Below are 14825 nucleotides of genomic sequence, written 5' to 3'. Positions count from 1 at the left end.
TGTTTTCTGCAGTAACCGGCCTGCATCATATTTGCTAAATGAAATCCAGTACTTGTTTCTTACTAATTTTGGGGCACTGATTCCAAAAATAGTGTCTGTTTTGCGCATGTCACACTTTCTCACAAAATATGATGTGCATTTCGTAGCAATTTTCATTTCAAAAACTATTTGTAAGATGTAGAAATCAGAAAAATGCCACAAAGGGATGATTGCTTCTTTTTTTTGTTGTTTTAATTCTCAGGCATGAATTATTCTAAAGACATTATTATTTTGTTATGAAAACTGTTGTCTGTTGTCATACTGGCCAATTTGGACACACTTTTAAATTCAACAAATGTCACCTTCCCGTTCCCCTCGTTTGCTTAAGCCTGGATGGAAGAGTGCTCATAATGGCTCATGTGCTCTAGTAGTTTAAAGTCGTTTTTATCTCCGAGGGATGTACGGATATGTGTTTTAGGTGAGTGGAATTATGGGAACACAGAAGAGAAAGACAGCTGGTTTAGCGATGTGTGCTGTGCAGTGTTCAGGTGTCCCGTGATGACCTGTCACTTTAATAAGCAGCCTATTCAGTGAATTGTCTCTCACCTGAGAAGAACCGATTAGACCATGAAAAACAGCTCCACAATAGCTCACATTTGGATAGATAGTTAACCCCTGGCATCTTGGCTGAGGGGGCAACACTCACTCTAATTTCTGAAAACAGCTGAATTTATCCCATTCAGTCTCATTCCTGCATTAAGAGCCTCAGATACCTCTCAAATTCACCAGATTATATCTAAATAAAAGGACAGCCCACGATCTGCAGTTAATTCTTTTTCTTCTTCACTCAGTAGGCGTATAAATAAATTGTTGTTGCTAGTTAATTAGCCTATGAATCTATATTCTGATTTTTCAGTTATTTAGGTAAAAAATGAAAGAAACTCCACCATGAAGGAATCATTTGAATTCATTTATTCATTCATTTGTAGAATGTAGAGACATGTGTGTACAATTGTTTGCTTCATAAATTGTTTATAAGCCTGAAAAATATTCCATGCACAATAAACCATACACAAAAGAATACAAAAACAAACAAATAAATAATCAACTGAGATGCTCAAAAAAAAAAAAAAAAAAAAAAACCATGTAATTACAGTGAGTATGCTGTTGAACATACTCTGAAATTATATTTCCTAACCATTTCATTATCAACAAAGGCATGATCACTTATTGCAACAGAAAGCGTGTTAATGCTGATGCGTGAAACCCCTTCCCCCAAATAACATTCAGTCTGTCCTTTTTGATTATGTTTTATGCCTCTGTATCTACACATACCCTTTCTGTGTCAATTAAATATTAATATCGTTCTGAGTAATAAATATTCAGATATAAAAAAATACAAATATTGATTTCGGTAAAAACAAGCGTGCCTGGGTTTAAAAGAGGTGGAAACACCCGCAATGGCACAAGAGAAAAGTTCATGCAAAGAGAACCGTATATATTAATCTATACATGACGCCAAACAAATAAACAGTCATAGAAAAGACGCAATAAATCAAACAAGAAGTACTCCTTCTCATTTTCCCTCCATTGCTGATTCTTCAGATCTTCCTTGCTGGCGTTGAGTGGCTTTGTTGGCTGTAAAATGTATTTTGGACATATGATCAGTCAAGGATTGAAAATGGAATGGATGTAGATGTGGAGGAAGTGAATAAAACATGTACTCAATCATCCCTCTATTACATACATCATCCCGTTTCCATGCAGGATATAAATGTAGCTTATTTCTCTGGAAAGACAGTCAAGTTGTGCGTCAGGTGCTGAACTGGACAGCTCCCTTGAACGAGCAGCTCATAGTGTGATAGATGCCTATGAAACGGTGTCTGTTGATGTCGTGATGAAATCTCACACCCAGAACCACGGCGTCTATGAGACGAGCGCCTAAATGACCAGAAATCTTGGGTAGCTTTCTTCACAGCTGCTGTTTGGGATGGGTTTCAGTTGGAGAATTGCCAGCATCTTAATTTCTCGCTATTTTAACCCACTGTCCAGAGTGGCTCTTCATCCTTAATCCTGTACTCGTACACTGAATCATCATCTTCACCTCTCATTCACATGCACAGGCGACAAGTGCTTCAAACCGGTGATTAAGAGAAAAGGTTGACGAGGTATAATCATTCAAGTTTACACACCGGGAGATGACTTGTCTGTCATCCCTTTGAGGACTTCGTCTATTCGGTCATCTTCAATAACCACTGTGGAGAGAGGACAGAGATGTTTAGTGAGAGCCTTCAAACAGTATGCATGAATGCAAGAAAAGCTGCATTTATCTGTTTGTGTCAGCAGGAAAATGTGCTATTTAGACCTGTCTTTAAATGTATGTACACTATATAAATTAATTTTAATGGAAAAAATCCTGTAACTGGTTAACTGTAGGTTCCCTCGTTATATAGCCTACATTGGAAAATATTTCAACTAGAAATATAAATGTAAATTTACTGTAAAATATTGTAAAAATAAATGTTAAATAAAATGTAGAAGTAAAAAAAAAAACACTACGAATACCATATAATTTACAGTGAAAATGATAATACATTTAATAAGACAATACATTTATGTTTATTGTAAAATATTATTATATAAATTAATATTGCATATTTATAGTGACATGCTGCTTCAGATCTGATTTTCTTTTTTTAAATCACATTTTTCTTCACATTTATGGTTTTTATTTTCTATTACTTTAGTCTCATGTGTTTACCTGATGTTAATTTATGTTTGTGTGTGTAACTTTGTGCTCCGTTTGTCATGTTTATTATCCGTTATTACAGGTAAGTAATTACATTAACTCGCTTGGTACTTACCGTGTTTTGCCCTGCCAATCTGCCCGAGTTTCGGTGGCCTTTTGGACTGTGATGTTCCGAAGAACGAGTTCGTGTCTTGCAGTCGACAGCTGAAGGAGAGCTGACTAACATCACTGTCCGCCCCGTAGCCGTTCATCTTCCCCTCGTTGTATGGCAGCACTTCGGACATGGCTATACTCTAGTTCCCAGCTAAGGTCGTGGGGAAAAGCGAGTATTATTTGTAGGTAGTTTTCGATGAAGTCTTCTTTTTACTCAGTGTCGGCAGATACAGTCCAGCTAAGACCCTGTAATAACTGTGTGCAGGTCCAGTCGTGCTGCTCTCCTCACCGAACCGTCGGCTGTACTGGAGAGAGGAGGGATGAGCTCTTGTGAGAAATACTGGGAGATCCTGAGACCATAAAGGAAACCCAGATGGAAAAGTGAAGTCATTCATCTGGGCTTGAAGGGGGAGGGAGTAGGACAAATAAATAAATAAAGATGTGCGAGTGAAAGACAGTAGCAGAACAATAGCCTACAATAGTAAGGCGTTTAACTAGGAATTAAACTAGTATCTATTTTACTAGTAGGCCTCTGTTACTAGAAAGTAATTAAATATTGTGTAGCATTTCTCAGTTTCATTGTATACGCCAATATAAATTAGTCACCAGATTTTATTCCTTATTCCGCATCCCCATTTCAAGTAGCTTGTTACTGGTAACCAATTGCATATTTGTGGTTCAGATGACTATTTATTTTGATGGCACCCAGGTTTACTAACTATTAACCATTCATCAGTTCTTGACAGCCTTTAAGTACTTTGTAAAGTAACAAGAATTTTACTAAATTAAAATATAGGCTACACAAATAATTTGGACAGTGTAACCAGATATAGCAGTGCTTATTTATTTATTTATTTATTTATTTAAATTAACAGTGAATTCAGACCTCACTGACCCCAAATTGTATGGTAAATAGCCCAATTGTAGTAAATATGGCTAAATATGTGAAAAACTTTTGCTCATCCTGGCCTTGCTCGGTTGTCTCCTAGTTAAAAACGTTGAGTTATCTTTTGGCTCCCTCTGCTGGGTGTTTTCAAAGACATCCTAGAACTTGTATAGTAGTAGGCTAATGCTAAAAAAACAGTAATGAAAATCCACCTCTCTTGTACAATCAAACCATGTCAGCTTCCAACAGATCTGACTTTTGCCTTAAAGACTCAATGTCTGTGTAAACACATTCTGTTTTGTTGACAGGTGGTCTGCTATAGGATCACTACTGGAATGTAGTTGATTCATTTTTAGACTAGCCATGTGGACAAAAGTGGAGAGTGGAGCAGTTGGCATCTCACAGCTGATGAGGAGTGGTTTGGGTCGACTTCTTGGTTGAGATCAGAACAAGTGTTGGGAAGATGACATATAGGCCTATATTTCTTGACCACCTGGCTAACTAATTTTAGGCCATTAAATATTGTTGAGCACCCCCTACAGTCTCTTTAGTCAACATTAGAGATTATGTGTGTGCTTTTTTCCTCTCTGGATTGATTCCACACCTGTCTGTGTCAGTCAAGGGAATAGCTGTGCTGAAAAGCCCTAGACAGGCACGAAAATAACAGTAATAGGAAGTCATACAACGGCATGACATGATGAGAAGCTTTCTTCATCTGTTGACGGTGTCCTTGTTTTTCTTCTTTCTCCATGGTAGGACAAGCTAAATTAATATTCAAAGCTTAATATTTAAAATGTGTGATTTTATGACCCTTAATCTGTCAACTGTTGTTGTTTTTTCATGTTTATATAGTAACACAACTACATGGTAAGTTATAGCACATAAACTAAAGACTGAATGCTGAATGCGTTATATAAAAGACTTTATATACGTGGCCTTAACTACTATGTACTTACATCAAAAAATAAGTACAATGTGCTTATTGTGTTCATATTGTATATAAAAACACTTTTGCTGCTATTGAGGTGGGATATGGTTAAGGTTAGTGACAGGTTTGGTGGTATGGGTAGGTTTAAAGGTGGGTTAAGGTGTAAGGAATGGGTCAACAGTGTAATTATAAATGTAATTACAGAAATTAATTATAGATGTAATTACATATAAGTATTTTTAAATATATACGTACAATGTAAAAACATGTATGTACACAATAAGTGCATTGTATCAAATTATTTATTTCAATGTAAGTACATAGTAGTTAAGGCCACCTAATTTAAAGTGGGACCAAAGATTGTTATTGAATCAGTAGATGATCATCTTGTTTTTATGAGTTGCATACCTCTATGATTTTGTTTTTTGTAAGAGACCTACATCCTATTTTCTTAAAATTATTTTCTTAAAAATGTGGTAAATACGTATATTTGATAAAACTTTCTGAAAGGGGAAGATGTGCTTGTTTTCTTATTTCTCAGGGATTCTGATAAAAAGCATATTTTATCAGTCAAAAATTATTAACTACTAGTAGGCCTGACTTTCAACATGTTTTATAGAATGTTGGGGGCGGAATGAAGAGGAACGCCTCATCAACTACCTTTTTAGGGAGCGCGGCTACAACAAAGAACTTCGTCCGGTCCAAAAGAAAGATGATACTGTAGATATTTACCTGGCACTGACACTTTCCAATCTTATTTCCTTGGTGAGTACATAATATTGCCACTATAAGCAGTTTTTGTACACAGAGCAGAGAAGATATTATAAACCAGACGTATTAGAATGTGCTATTTCATATACTGTGATATAGGTCAAATAAAGTATTTGATACTGTGCAAGTGTGTCTAACAAAGGCATTTTTCCATGACAGAAAGAAGTTGATGAAACATTACTAACAAATGTGTGGATGGAGCATGTAAGTACAGTATTTCAATTGTTCCATTGTGCATGTATTTAATATATAATGCTTTGTGCAATGTAAATATATATATATATATATATATATATATAAATATAAACTGTACAAACATTATAAACATAATGCTACACATATATATATATATATATATATATATATATATATATATATATATACATATAAAACATTTTTACGTATTTATTAGGGCTGTCAACGTTAACGCATTAATATTTTTTTTACGCAAATTAATCGTTTGATAAGGTTTGACCCCAGCTTTTGGCCTCATCGCGGAAATCATTGCCTGCGTCCCAATGTGCACACTATCCATCCTAAATTCTATGTGATATTAGTCATTTTCAATACTATTTATTTATTTATTTACTATTTATTTGGGATTGAAGTGATGTGGCTTGGTAAACGTTTTATTGCCAGTATAAAGGCTGATAATGGCTGAATTAAAACAAAAGAATAATAAGGATTATTTCTCATACATTCATATTTCAACACATTTACAGGGAAATCCTAGTATTTTAAATTTGTGATTAATCGTGATTAATCACAGTCCAGGACTGTGATTAACACGATTACACGTAGCACTAGTATTTATATATATATATATAGTATGTTTTTGCTAATATAATTCTCTCTTGTTTTCTTAAGGGCTGGGCTGATTATAGACTTGAGTGGAATGAAACAGAGTTTGATAACATTTCTGTCCTGCGCCTGCCACCAAGTATGGTGTGGTTACCAGAAATTGTTCTTGAAAACAAGTAGGCTGCCTTTCTCTGCCATGTTTTATTCCTCAGTAGTTGTGTATTTTACATTAATTTTTCATTTCATGATTCTTTAAAATAGCAATGATGCCCAGTTCCAGGTGGCCTACTACTGCAACGTGTTGATCTATCCCAGTGGATATGTGTACTGGTTGCCTCCAGCTATATTTCGAAGCTCCTGCTCTATTAACGTCAACTACTTCCCTTTTGATTGGCAGAACTGCTCACTAAAGTTCAGGTATGTTTTTTATTTTACAAATGATTAACTGCTATATGAATTGCTTCATGCGTTTTATTGCCTAATGACCCCTACGACACTCATTCTGTCTCATCAGCTCATTAACTTACAACGCCAAAGAAATTAGCTTGCATCTGAAAGAGGAGCAGGTCGAGGATGGAAAGTCCTACAAGGTGGAATGGATCATTATTGATCCTGAGGGATTCACAGGTGAGATCTGACACAAAGATATTTATCTTTTTCTATTGTTTCGTCCATAAACAAAGTCTATCTCTGGATCCTCTCTTGCAGAAAATGGCGAGTGGGAAATTGTTCACATGCCTGCCAGGAAAAACACTTATAAAAGCATCCCAATGGAAAGCAACAAACACCAGGATATCACCTTTTACCTCATCATTAGACGTAAACCTCTGTTCTACATTGTGAACATAATCATTCCCTGCGTGCTCATCTCTTTCCTGGCTACACTCGTCTACTACCTGCCTGCAGACAGTGAGTGATCCTACCGTGTATGGTATTTTAAAGCTCATAAACCCCATATTGTCACAGTATGACAGAAAGGCAATGACATTGAAATAAGCAGTCAATAGGTTTGTTATATATATCAGATAAACATATATATAAACATACATATATGTTTGTTTATTACATATATTAAAATCCACATATGTCACAAAACGGTGTGTCTTAACATCTTTTTCCTGTTTCAGGTGGTGAGAAGATGACATTGTCCATCTCTGTGCTGCTGGCTCAGTCTGTGTTTCTGCTGTTGATTTCACAGCGTCTGCCTGAGACGTCTATGGCAGTTCCCTTAATTGTGAAGTATGCCAGTATCAGCTATATTGCATGTAAAAATTCAAAAAGCTATTGACAACGATACTTAAGTACTTTAAACACATACTGCATAAAAGCCAATTTTGTTTTTTTTAATGAGCAACAGTAAAACAGCAATAAAATGTATGTTTTTTAATTTGACAGGTATCTGATGTTTATCATGGTTCTGGTCACTGTAGTGGTGTTGAATTGCGTAATTGTGCTCAACTTGCATTTTCGGACCCCCAGCACCCATGTTATGACTGAATGGACCAAAGAGGTCAGGCCCTCACTTGTCTGTGCGATAAACAATTTTTTTTTTAATTTGTTTGAACCTATCTGATAATCTCATGCATGACAAACATTGCCCAAAAAAGTTGCTTTTTTATTGATGGTGTGTAATGGTAGCAGCATATGCATAGAAAATTATGATTTTTATGTTTTATGTAATATTCATGTTCAATATTAACATTCTAAGTGAGTGAGTGAGTGACATACATGTGAAGTGAAGTGACATACTGCCAAGTATGGTGACCCATACTCAGAATTTGTGCTCTGCATTTAACCCATCCAACATGCACACACACAGCAGTGAACACACACACACACACACACACACACACACACCGTGAACACACACCCGGAGCAGCGGGCAGCCATTTATGCTGCGGCGCCCGGGGAGCAGTTGGGGGTTCAGTGCCTTGCTCAAGGGCACCTCAGTCATGGTATTGAGAGTCGAGAGAGCGCTGGACATTCACTCCCCCCACCTACAATCCCTGCCGGCCCGAGACTCGAACCCGCAACCTTTGGATTACGAGTCTGACTCTCTAACCATTAGGCCACGACTTCCCCGACTTCTACTTAGTACTTTACTCCAAAATGTAGATGTATCAAACATTAAAATTACATCACTCACTCACAAATGGATCCTCTGCAATGAATGGTTGCCAACAGAATGAGAGTCCGAATGGATGATAAAAACATAATAATCCATAAGAAATCCACACAAATCCGGTCGAAATGAAACAAATCCAACTTCTTTTTACCTTTTTTGTTTCTTTCTAAAAGTCTTATATCCATAATATTGCTTTCTCCAGTGAAAAAGTTGTCTTGTCTGAATCAGGAGAGAAATGGGCACAGATCAAGCACCGTTTACAAGCGAAAACAGTTCTAAAAAATGTTGGTGGATTTTGTTGTGAAAGAAGGATAAACTTTTTCACGAGGGAAAGTGTTATTAGGCATTTTGTCCAGAAACAACAGTTTAAAGTTAAAACACCTTAATGATGAATTTGTTTTTCTTACAACACATGGCTTTTTACTTAAGACATTAATTGATGGGACTGAAGTCTTGTGGATCACTCTTGTGATTACTGTGATGTTTTTATCATTTGTATATATTTAGATGTTTAGACTCTCATTCTGACAGCTCCCATTCATTGCAGAGGATCCACTGGTGAGAAAGTGATGTAATGCTAAATTTCTCCAAATCTCTTCTAACAAAGAAACAAATTCAGCTACATTTTGGGTGACCTGAGGGTGAGTACATTTTCAGTACTCACTTTACATTTTTAATTTGCACTATTTCTTTAACGTCTGCTCAACTTGTCTGCTACAGTTCTTTTTGGAGAAACTGCCTCGTCTTCTGCACATGTCCCGTCCAGACGATGGCAAACCCAGCCTGGAGGGGGCGCTGCCACGGCGTTCCAGCTCACTGGGGTACATCGCCCAAGCCGAGGAGTACTATAGTGTTAAATCACGCAGCGATCTGATGTTTGAGAAGCAGTCTGAGAGGCATGGCATGGCTGCTCGCCCCACTCCCAAAGCCAGTCAGTCCCACGTGATCAGCATGACACTTTAAACTCACATTATGATCATATTTAAAGTGTTATCACAGTTTAATGCCATTAAAAGAGTAAATTCTTCACAGCGTACACATCCAGTAATGACTCAGAGGTGTCGGAACAGCTGTACAACGAGATGAAACCAGCTGTGGAAGGAGCCAATTACATCGTTAAGCACATGCATGACAAAAATGACTATAATGAGGTAAGAAGACAATTAAATCCAGTAAACACTTTGCAGGAGATGATTTCCTCTTTCAACCCTGTAATGCCTTAAGACTTTTAAACCTATAGACAAAATGTCAAACTATTTGATACATCAGATTTTTTATAGTAATTTAGGTTTCATTGCATCTTGTATTTCTGAACCATATATATATATGAATTGTATAAATATGAAATATATCATTATTTTTATTTATGATTCGCATTAATATAATATAATAATGTTATATTATATAATGAATTGTATAACTAAATATTTAAATATTATATTTTAATAATTATATAGTTGGTTTCATATATAAAGAAATACATATAAATAATAATTTCCACTATAATTGCATCTTATAAAATTATATTTCAATTTTAACGTATTTATTTTCTTTGATTGATTTAATACTTTTTTAATCCATTTCATTTAATGATGAATTTAATTACTAAACACATTTTCTAAATCAGGAAAAGGACAACTGGAGTGGGATTGCCAGGACAGTGGACCGACTCTGCTTCTATGTGGTCACTCCAGTTATGACGTTAGGAACCATCTGCATCTTCCTGATGGGCATCTACAACCAGCCACCAGCGCTGCCCTTCCAAGGAGACACTTTCACCTATACAGAAGCAAATAAGCGCTTTTCATGACCTCTTTACACCACATTAGTGTGCTAGATGAATAATGAATAATAGCTCCAGCACTCTCAAAAATGTCATAAAGGATATTCTGACAGCAATGCAAAGCATGAATATAAATTACTCTACATTTAGGCTGTTTATGCAGGCTTGATTACTAATATTATGCATGTGGTTTAATAAGTGTGCAGAATTAACCTCTTCAGCTGTGAGAAGGGGAATAAAATAATTAAGCTAGCCTTTTCCTCCTGGGTGTAATTGTTATTTCAATAGGTAAATAATCAAAGTTTTCTTATTTTTGCTGTGTTGTTATTGCACAACAATCTCACAGAGACATGTTCAGAACAGAAACAACCTAATCCATCGAGAGGATCCTGGACATGCAAGGAAAGTAGAACCCACTATTTTAAATTATAAATACAGTTAAAAATGGAGCAGCTCACAAACCGGCTGCCTGTCTGTTACGCAATTATATAAATAAATCATAAATACTGCACTGCAATGTTTCACCACTAGGGCTTAGTATTGCACTCAAAATCTGTTCATCATCCTTCCCTTTCATAATTAACACTGTTGTGTTATTGAAGCACTTGAGCTATTATACAGCACCACAGGGACAGGAGAAGGAGAAAAGCGACTGGAGTGAAAAATATAGAGGTTTGATTATGCAGAGTGTAATAGACCGTAGTTGATTCATTCAACCTTTAGGTCTAAATCACATCCTGTCATTGAAGTACATACATCTTCCTTGGTGGTGGAAACACAATGAAGCAGGCACAATAATAACTAAATCAATAAATAATCTAGAAAACTAGATTTTTTGTGCAAACCTACCCATGCAAATGGGTAGGACCCATGTCATGATGCAAGGGTTTGTGGTTTGTTGCCAGGTTGTTACTATGTGGATGCTAGGTGGTCACTTACTGGCCCCAGTCAATAGAGCCCCCTTCAAATTTTTCCCCTTCTTTAATAGGGTCTATGGAATTTTTTGCGTATTTTGTGTGCCAGGTGGAAAAAACAACAACATTTGATTGCTTAGAAAAGTAATAACGACTGTCCTTGACTTGCACAAACAGTACAATTTAGCACTCTCTTCCTATCAGTGCACACACAATCTTGTGATTTATGTAAGCCACTGCTTGGAGGCCCTATAAACTCAGACGGTCATTATCTTTTTTAACAGAACATGCAGAAAAGACTAAGCCTCAGATAGGAGGCCACACTGTCCTCTCTATAGTGTGTTTGCCCCATTTAGATGAAATGAGGATTTTCCCGCCAATTCAGTCCAAGGCCCTTCCCTCCAGCTCAACCCTGGCTGAAGTTGTGAAATGAATAATTAAGTCCACATGCTGTGGGTTATTAAGTGAAAATAATTCAGCGCTCTGTCGTGTCTGTTAAATGATCTGGAAGTTGGTAGTAACTTTGATCGATTGACTCTTAAAACCCTTGTTACTCTGGTCCATACAAACTGGACTTGAGATTGGATCTGAAATCTAAACCGGAGATTAATCCAAAGTTGTTGATGGTGGGGGGCTGAAGAATGGATCTATTTCCACACCACAGGGACCCCAGCTCCTCTAGACATTTGTCCATTGGTCTTGATAGAATGGCTTAATGGCCTGCAATCGCTCTATTGGAGAGTGTTTGTTTAGCTTTGTGGAAACGGCCATCCATCAGCAGAGCGGTTATGCTATTATAGCAAGAGAAAGAGAGAGAAAGCTCAGACCAGCTAGACCAATAGCTTCAACAAGGCTTATCAAACAGGCATTGTGACTACCGAACCAAAGTGATCTATCAATCTTTAGTTGAGCAACAATGATGTAAGAAAGCATCATGTACTGAAAGCAGAAATCTTTTTAAGGTCTTTTATGAATTCTTCCATTTTAGTGCAGTAATTATTTAGATTAGACTTTTTAGATTCTTTACCATGAATTGTTTAAACAGGTAAACAAAACCCTAAATGATTGACAAAAACTGGGTCTCACGACTGAGTCTAAATCATTTTGGTAGGGAATGCACCTATCGCTTGTTTGCCAACCGCCATAAAAAGCCAAAAGAAGAAGAAGTCTCAATCATTAGGGCAGTTCACTCACGGACTGAATCGTTCGGACTTGGAGCATTTGTCACTTAATAAACCTCAGAACACAGAGAACAAACTGCGATGGATTAAATTAATAATTTTTGAAAAATTGTTTTATTCATATTTTATTCTATGTCCTCTATAGAGGACACTAGGACTCAACTAGGACACTAGGATTTCTAAAATTAAAATGGCATGAATAGACATCAAAAAGGCAAAAACAATGGCTTTTTTTTTTTTTAAATCACCAATCAATTTTTAGGTTTCAGGATTTTTTTATACTAAACTTTGTTTAAGGATGATTCTCAACTATGTTATAAAATATATAACAAAATGATTTGATATACCATTTTGTTTTATGCAATATGTGTGTAAAATGTCCATAAACTGGTTTTCCCATGTATCTTTACACTGTATGCAATTTGCATATTAATGTGTTGCTGTTGGGACAGCATGTTGAAAAAAGAATTGTCATAATGGGAGTAATGATTGGCCAGATTTTCATAATAATATCTAATATTTCATAAGAAAATGTATTTATAATTTTATTTTCCTATTCAATTGCTATGTCTTCCAAAATGCATAATAAACATGATTTTAGTCCTCTACAGTGGACATGTATGAAATGATGTCCTGTTTCATAACAGGAAGTCATATTTGAATTTGAAAACCCATAACATTTTCCTGAGATGTTGCTTTATGACAAACAATTTGAAAATTATTCAGATTTAACTGACAATTACAAAATATAATCATATTTCCATAAGGATGTAAAATTTTTCACTAAATTAAATTTAGCCATCTTTAAAGACCTAGGAGAGGGTGTGGTCATGGTGAAACTTCCAAACATTTAGTATCTCTACAAAGCCCAGAATGTGCTCTGTACAGGACATCCAGGCTTACAACTGTGACATGTGATGCAACTGTGACATGTGATGTAAATTGCAATAATGCATTAATGTATTTTTCAGTTCATGTCTATGCCTATTTATGAATGCATTGTTGTAGATTTGATATTTTAGCAATTAAAAGGACATCTTTCTGGCCTATACTGTCATATTAATAAATTTTTGCACATTTTTAAACAGTATATACTATAAATATTTATCCCAGTAAGAACTGTGGAGAAATTTTCTGTAGTAACTGGCAGCATGACAGATATACCATATAACCATTTCTTTAACACCATGCTACCAAAAGGGATTTCTGGCTTAAAGGGAACAAGTATCATACTTGGCACCAAGATACCTGTGTGTCCTGTGAACAAGCTGAGAAGTTGCTTACTTGAAGTATGCAACCTCTCAGCTTGTTCTCAGGACACACAGGTATCTTAGTGCCACACAAACATACTCCACCCAGCTGTGTTTATTATGGATAAGCAGCCCTGTGGCAGCTGTCAGACAGTACTGCTAACCCACTTCATATTCCAAAACAGCATACACTCTCTTTTTTTTTGCCATTTGAGAAGAGTATGAGCAGCATGGATGGGGGGATAAATTTAACGTCTCCACAACATCTAGACTGGCACGAAAAAAAAAAAAAAAACCCTAGTTCCTCCCACTCAAAAGCAGCAATGCGTTCTGAAGCCGACCCCCCCTCCATCCATCTGGAGGTGTTTGTTTACCAGCCTGTTTGCACAGCAAAAACAGCATAAGCAAGCAGAGCTGACAGAATCTATCTAACTGACGTTCCATCGCCTCATGGGAAGCAGTGCTTTCCCTGCTTTTCATAGCACTTGTCCCAGAACAAAGGACAAGCTTTTCTTTTGTATCTAAAACTATCCAGATCTCACTCTAAGCATGTGATTATTACAAGATCACAACTCATATATGCGTGTATCTATAAGCCTGCTCTGGCTATATTATTAAAGAAAACATACATAAAGCTTGAGATCAATCTTTTTTGTTTTGCTTAAAGCTGCTAGAAAAGGACTACAAATTTTGTTCTTGTCTCTGGATGGTCAGAAGGGGGCACACTCTCCCAAATGTGTAAGAAAAAATCTAAAATGTCATACAACGTGACAGATCAGTTTCAACAGCAGTTGTGGCCACACACGGCTCTCCTAAAAGAGCACAATTAGGGGACAAATATGAAATCAGGAGCTAAAAAAGCCCATGAGCCGGGCTATGCTGCAAATGTATCTGACAGCTCCAGTTTTCCTGCTCTGATTCTTTCCTCCCCGTGTGATTTAGAGTGCATGTTTATGGGGCAGAGCCCACTGATCACTGAATCTCTATGGTGTGGTTCCACAGAATCTGTTGTATGATTCATGCTGACATACTGGGGCCTGATCTGGGCCCGACTCTAGCCTCATGGCTCCATATGCTCTGGTTCTGAAGTAAGGATGAGTTGGAGCAAAATCAATAGGCAGCCAGGATGAAGGCCAGGGATGATGGTGAACTGGCAAAACTGTCCATGTTGGATGAGTTTGCTAGACCACTTCAATTATAGAAAACACTCGAAAAGGTTTTGTTCAGCATCATATGACAAAAACCTCAAAAATGCCTTTTTTAAAAACAGAAATGTTTATGACAAAGTATTTAATTGATTATATC

General features: G+C 36.6%; 2 protein-coding genes across 2 annotated transcripts; one reads left to right on the top strand and one right to left on the bottom strand.

The window, feature by feature from the left end:
- Positions 1-937: 937 nt before the first annotated feature.
- Positions 938-3188, bottom strand: LOC306864722 (calcium/calmodulin-dependent protein kinase II inhibitor 2-like). Its single transcript, XM_079408914.1, has 2 exons — positions 2844-3188; positions 938-2234 (listed from the first exon to the last, which is right to left on the bottom strand). Exons 1-2 carry the CDS (start codon positions 3010-3012, stop codon positions 2164-2166), a joined length of 240 nt encoding a protein of 79 aa, XP_079265040.1. The 5' UTR covers positions 3013-3188; the 3' UTR covers positions 938-2163.
- A 1233-nt stretch (positions 3189-4421) lies between these two features.
- Positions 4422-10431, top strand: LOC306864764 (acetylcholine receptor subunit delta-like). Its single transcript, XM_079408980.1, has 12 exons — positions 4422-4519; positions 5315-5460; positions 5626-5670; positions 6334-6443; positions 6529-6684; positions 6782-6894; positions 6976-7176; positions 7395-7506; positions 7663-7777; positions 9113-9323; positions 9425-9543; positions 10020-10431. The coding sequence occupies exons 1-12, from the start codon at positions 4462-4464 to the stop codon at positions 10200-10202; spliced, it is 1569 nt and encodes a 522-aa protein (XP_079265106.1). The 5' UTR covers positions 4422-4461; the 3' UTR covers positions 10203-10431.
- Positions 10432-14825: the final 4394 nt, after the last annotated feature.

Source organism: Barbus barbus, assembly GCF_936440315.1.
Source record: "Barbus barbus genome assembly, chromosome: 46".
Taxonomy (NCBI): domain Eukaryota; kingdom Metazoa; phylum Chordata; class Actinopteri; order Cypriniformes; family Cyprinidae; genus Barbus; species Barbus barbus.
This window is presented reverse-complemented; position numbering and strand designations above follow the sequence as displayed.